The sequence below is a fragment of the Ylistrum balloti genome, unplaced genomic scaffold, assembly GCF_031769215.1.
Source record: "Ylistrum balloti isolate Yb309-2 unplaced genomic scaffold, AGI_CSIRO_Ybal_v1 Utg369898, whole genome shotgun sequence".
Taxonomy (NCBI): domain Eukaryota; kingdom Metazoa; phylum Mollusca; class Bivalvia; order Pectinida; family Pectinidae; genus Ylistrum; species Ylistrum balloti.
The window spans coordinates 46797-52796 of NW_026782027.1; the positions used below are offsets into that span (position 1 = coordinate 46797).

Sequence of the window (6000 nt, forward strand, 5' to 3'; positions counted from 1 at the left end):
TATTCGTCTCAGGTTTCTAGGACCCCAATTTTAAGCAGAAGAAGCTGGTTGAGATGTCGGGATATGGAAAAAGTGGACGAGTTCTTGTAGCCTGTGAACGAAATAACGGACATATTATTAGACATAATTTAGCCCTAAACTGACAACATAAACATATGCGGTTGTCTAATGGGTTGATACGTTTATCTAAACTTTCAATGTCTTTCTATTGTATTACCTAGGAAAATGCAATATGCCTAGTCAACGTTAGCTGTTATTGACTCCATAGCGACCAGGCTTGATGCTTGGTTAAGATGACCGAAAATTTCTTTAAAAGGAAAAGAGAGCTTAAGAAATGGAGAAAGAGATTGCTAATTGTGTAACAACACAGATACTGATAGATTAACTGTTTTATTGTTTTATCGTTATTCCGACCAATGCATGAACATCGCAAATCAATTCTGGTGACACAGAAAAGACTGAGACTGAGTCCAATGACCCTTTAACCAATGAAACAGATCAGCTAAAGCCTTAGACAAACGTATCAGTAATTATCTAATTACAAATCAATTATAAAACATCTGCTGGTTGAACATTATAAGGACAGAGTCTATACTGCGATTAGATCATAACACATCAGTGTAATGACATTGTAGTATTGTTATATTTTCGAGGATATCATTTCGCTGTTTTTTTTAAGGACGGAAAAAATGTTTGAACTTATATTTGATGAAGATAACACAAATCCCTATCATAACCTCCTTGATATGTATATTTCTACAAGCTTCATTAACATAGCCAAAATTTGACAAAAAGGAAAATTAACAATATTTTGAAATAGTGATCTCTAATGTCCGTTCGAAGAAAGCAAATATATTTTGGGATTGTAAAATCTACCCGAATACTTACGAATGACAGGCAAGAGGACAAGCATTGTGAGAAATGGTGTTAACAGATCCAGTGGAGAATTGTGTGTCAACAAGCGTGTTACATTCCCTCTCACATTCTAACTCCCTCTCGTTGGAACCGAGCTGTTGTACTAAATCTGTGACCAGCAGTTTGAGCTCGTCAGCGTGGAAAATGTTAACTGAAACATATGGGGATAAGATTACATTTTGTTTAATAAAATTATAAGGAATTCCAACGACATTTCAACAGAATCTTAATTAAAAATCAAGTTCGATAAAAATAGGGTAAGATATGATTAAAAACGATTTACTCGGAGACAAGTGAAAATAAAATGAGAAAAAGACCAGGTATTTTGGAAGAGAAAGCGTCTTCTACTTCATCGACGACACTTGCTGTTCTAACCGTTGTCAATCAAACAATACTTTTTACGTTCCAAAATTAAGCTCAGAAGAATACCATAGTATATCAGCAAAAGAGAACCTTCTCATCAATTTGTCATGGTGTTTCATAAGAATACGATACAGAAGAAAAATATCACGGATAATTTGTCGATCATTGTCGTCAATTATTGGCTTCAGCTGTGTCTGGATCATTGAAGGCTCTATACAGTGTTATTAGCACAAAAAACTCATTCCAGCAAGGAACATACAAGTTTTGAATTTGAAGCAATTAGGATACAATCATTGTTTGTTTTGTTTATAACGTTATCACAACTTTATTTACGCGAGTGTGATGTATTGTTAACAGTGTCATTGATGTAAATGTTACTATTTGGTGTACACATCGAATAAGGTCTAATTAACTATGTTAACACTTTACTTACGGATGCTGTTCAAGAATGGGTTATCAGATAAAGCTCTTTGGGGTGCCGACATTGCCAAAGGCAGAACAACCACGAGTAAAAGTGCTAATTTCATGATGATACTCGGCTAAATAGCACAAATGCGAACTGTCGGAAAAAGAAAAGTGTTGTAAATAAAAAAGGAATATTGTAAAATACCCCAATTTTTCTTGCAGCGTATAATGGTGTTTGTCGAAACGAATAAAAGTGTGAACGAGAATCTTAGTAAAAAACATCAAACATATGTTACAATGACCATTGAATCAGTGTAGTCCAATCTGTAAACATTGAAAATCAACAAACAAATGGAAGTTAAGTTGTACCAATTATACAGATGATAAACTTCATCGGCAAATATGTCAATGATAAACCATTTCAACACAAAAAAATAAAATAACTGCGATGAAGATAAAATGCGTGAACAGCTTCAACAATGCAAGATATTTGTTATTGTGCAGTATTAAAACCAGTAACTGCAAATAACATTTGAAGCCGCACAAACTACATCTTCTATATATATAAGAGTAAACCATGCACTCTGCGGAATTCAGTTATCACAACGAATTGATATGTCATACAAACCAACGAATTTCTATTGTATGGAACAAAATCATTATTTAAAACGTGTATTTCTTTAAGGTATTTTTGGAATCAAAATTCTAGTAGAATTAAAATGTTATCAATCGATGTTTCAAAACAAGAAATTGAAAAAAAAGCTTAATAGGCGCTAAAACAAAACAAAAAAGGAAAAAAAAGAAAAAAAGAACAAAAAATCTTACAAAATAAAACGGAACGAAATTTGATTAAACAATGAAAGTATGCAAAAAGCAAAAGGAATGAAACCAAAAAGGAAACACAGGAGATAAATGTCGTCAGGAAATGCTATTTTCCAAAATAATAAACTGTAATTTTGAACATTTTATAATAATTTTATTAATAATGATAGATCGTGTCAGAGAAATTCATTTTGAGAAGATATATCGGTAAGAAATAGCATTATATTCCATATAATAAATGCATTAGGAACTTACCAAAGTGGTCGGTAGTTGAGGACTTGGACGATCGATGGGCGGTACGCTATTTATATAGAGATAAATGCGTGTCTTTACTGGCTTAATGGCAAAACACACCCATGTGAAAAGACATCTGTACACAAAGTCGTACGATTACGTGATCTATTTTACTTTCCGTTCTTATCATGATCAGACCCATTTGATATAAATATATGAGATAATGAAATAGTCGATTTACATTACGCATACCTGATATACGTTTTGTGATATATTATTAAGATCAGAATTGAACAACATTGAACCGATTGCCAAATTAATTAAAGGAAAACAGAGAGTACTTGGTATCAGTAGTATGATATCGTTACAGTTGTTTCACTCTTCAAGGAATCGTCAGTGATGCTAAATTACTATTTTTTCAAAACCTAGAATAATAAAGACTGATCGAAGAGATGTCATAATCTAGAACGTCTTTGTACTCTAAATAGTGCAACTACAGGTATGCGATTGAATTTAAACATAACGTGCAGTGTAAGACAACCCGAGTTTCATGCATAGGAAACTCTGACTGCAGTAACCGCAATAGTTAGAATCAATAGCATACCAATACCTGACAAAGGTATGATTATCTAAAGATTATAAAAAATGGGTTTGCCCCATTGTGAAGTTCACAAATAAATTGTCCGGCTGATAGAAACGCTATATCCGCCTTGAGAATGGGCATATATTGTAATGTTTCTAGCAGTTGAGTAAATTTCTTACACTTAAACACTATAGGCAGTATTCTATCTTTTACATTCCAAAGATTTATCGTATCAATGCAGACATCGCGTCATCGATGATTTTTTTTTCACTTATTTTCTTGCTTATTGTATTCTTCAACGAAGAAAGGCTACCTGCTATAGAGCACCGAGTATTTTGAAACGTTTACTTGTTTGAACAAATAAACATTTTAAACAAACTTTTCTTGAAAATTGAAATTTTCTCTACCAATATGAACTAGCTGCCAATTAGAGACTCATTTTTACATTCTTTGCAGCTATGTTACATCAAATCTTCAAAGCAGTTACACAATTTTAAATATGTAAAGATATCAAGACTTTCAGCAACGCTCCTCGTAAACTGGCTTGAATAAACATGTAAAGAAGTATTGAGATTATTTCACTTGAGGATAACCATTCCAAAGAGAGACACCCTCACCCACATGCACACCTAACTAACAAATCCAAAAAAACACACAAAAAACTACAAGTTTTCTTGTAGTTGAACATATGAAATAATACAGTAATTTAAGATTTGGTTTTTTATTAGGATGGCGAAATGTTCATATTCTTCTAAGGTTTATAGCACCTTTCTTTTAAGCAGCAGAAGCTGGTGTAGGTGTCGGGATATGGAAAAAGTGGATGAGTTCCTGTAGCCTGTGAACGAAATAATGGACATATTATTAGGTATGATTTAGCCTAAAACTGACAACATAAACATATGCGGTTGTTCACTGGGTTGACACATTGATCTAATCTTTCAATGTCTTTCTAATGTATTACTCAGGAAAATGCAATATAACTAGTCAACGTTAGCTGCTTTTGACTCCATAGCGACCAGGCTTGATGCTTGGATTAAGATGACCACAAACAATTTTAAAAGGAAAAGAAAGAGAAAAAAATATATACTGATAGATTAACTGTTTTACTGTTTTAGCCATCGATCTTCCGACCAATGCATGAATATAGCAAATTAATTTCATTAAAACAGAAGAAACTATGGCTGGGTTCAATGACTCTTTTCCTAATGAAACAGATCAGCTAAAGCCTTAGACAAACGTATAAGAGTTTATGTAATTAAAAATCAATGATAAAACATCTGCTGGTTGGACATTATAAGGACAGAGTCTATACTGCGATCAGATCATTACACATCAGTGTAATGACACTGTAGTTATATTTTCGAGGATGTCATTTCCCTGTTTCTTAAGGACGGAAGAAGTATTTGAACTTATAATTGATGAAGAAAACACAAATCCCTATCATAACCTCCTTGACATGTATATTTCTACAAGCTTCATTAACATAGCCAAAATTTGACAAAAAGGAAAATTAACAATATTTTGAAATAGTGATCTCTAATGTCCCTTAGAAGAAAGCAAATACATTTTGTGATTGTAAAATCTACCCGAATACTTACGAATGACAGGCAAGAGGACAAGCAGTGTGAGAAATGGTGTTAAGAGATCCTGTAGAGAATTGTGTGTCCACAAGCTTGTTACATTCCGCCTCACATTCTGTCTCCCTCTCGTTGGAACCGAGCTGGTCTACTAAATCTGTGACCAGGATTTTAAGCTCGTCAGCGTGGAAAACGTTAACTGAAACATATGAGGATACGATTACATTTTGTTTAACAAAATTATAAGGAATACTAACGACATTTCAACAGAATCTTAATTTAAAATCAAGTTCGATAAAAAGAGGGCAAGATATGAATAAAAAAACCGATTTACTCGGAGACAAGTGAAAATAAAATGAGAAAAAGACCAGGTATTTTGGTTCTAACCTTTGTCAATCAAACAATACTTTGTTATGTTCCAAAATTAAGCTCAGAAGAATATCATATTATATCAGCAAAAGAGAACCTACTCATCAATTTTCATGGTGTTTCATAAGCATACGATACGAAAGAAAATATCACGGATAAGTTGTCGATCGTTGTCGTCAGTCTTTGGCTTCAGCTGTGTCTTGCTAATTGAAAGCGCTATACAGTGTTTTTAGAACATCACATTCCAGCAAGGAACATACAAGTTTTGAATTTGAAGCAATTAGGATACAATCATTGTTTGTTTTGTTTATAACGTTATCACAACTTTATTTACGCGAGTGTAATGTATTGTTAACAGTGTCATTGATGTAAATGCTACTATTTGGTGTACACATCGAATAAGGTCTAATTAACTATGTTAACACTTTACTTACGGATGCTGTTCAAGAATGGGTTATCAGATAAAGCTCTTTGGGGTGCCGACATTGCCAAAGGCAGAACAACCACGAGTAAAAGTGCTAATTTCATGATGATACTCGGCTTAATAGCACAAATGCGAACTGACGGAAAAAGAAAAGTGTTGTAAATAAAAAAAGGAATATGGTAAAATGCATCAAGTTTTCTTGCAGCGTATAATGGTGTTTGTCGAAACGAATAAAAGTGTGAACTAGAATCTTAGTAAGAACATCAAACATATGTTACTATGACCATTGAATCAGTGTAGTCCAATCT

The 6000-nt window shown here is 33.4% G+C and overlaps 2 protein-coding genes across 2 annotated transcripts; both read right to left on the reverse strand.

Moving 5' to 3' along the window:
- Window positions 1-30: 30 nt before the first annotated feature.
- LOC132546599 (uncharacterized) lies at window positions 31-1805 on the reverse strand. Its single transcript, XM_060210323.1, has 3 exons — window positions 1712-1805; window positions 889-1066; window positions 31-91 (listed from the first exon to the last, which is right to left on the reverse strand). The coding sequence occupies exons 1-3, from the start codon at window positions 1803-1805 to the stop codon at window positions 31-33; spliced, it is 333 nt and encodes a 110-aa protein (XP_060066306.1).
- Window positions 1806-4085: 2280 nt separating this feature from the next.
- LOC132546595 (uncharacterized) lies at window positions 4086-5796 on the reverse strand. Its single transcript, XM_060210319.1, has 3 exons — window positions 5703-5796; window positions 4921-5098; window positions 4086-4157 (listed from the first exon to the last, which is right to left on the reverse strand). Exons 1-3 carry the CDS (start codon window positions 5794-5796, stop codon window positions 4097-4099), a joined length of 333 nt encoding a protein of 110 aa, XP_060066302.1. The 3' UTR covers window positions 4086-4096.
- Between the last annotated feature and the right edge of the window lie 204 nt (window positions 5797-6000).

Bases quoted from the DNA above. Each gene is read 5' to 3' on its own strand.
- LOC132546599 (XM_060210323.1), bottom strand. From the start codon at position 1,805: ATGAAATTAGCACTTTTACTCGTGGTTGTTCTGCCTTTGGCAATGTCG. The intron at 1,067-1,711 runs GTAAGTAAAGTG...CATATGTTTCAG, and splicing joins CCCATTCTTGAACAGCATCC to TTAACATTTTCCACGCTGAC. The intron at 92-888 runs GTAAGTATTCGG...TTTCGTTCACAG, and splicing joins TGTCCTCTTGCCTGTCATTC to GCTACAAGAACTCGTCCACT.
- LOC132546595 (XM_060210319.1), bottom strand. From the start codon at position 5,796: ATGAAATTAGCACTTTTACTCGTGGTTGTTCTGCCTTTGGCAATGTCG. The intron at 5,099-5,702 runs GTAAGTAAAGTG...CATATGTTTCAG, and splicing joins CCCATTCTTGAACAGCATCC to TTAACGTTTTCCACGCTGAC. The intron at 4,158-4,920 runs GTAAGTATTCGG...TTTCGTTCACAG, and splicing joins TGTCCTCTTGCCTGTCATTC to GCTACAGGAACTCATCCACT.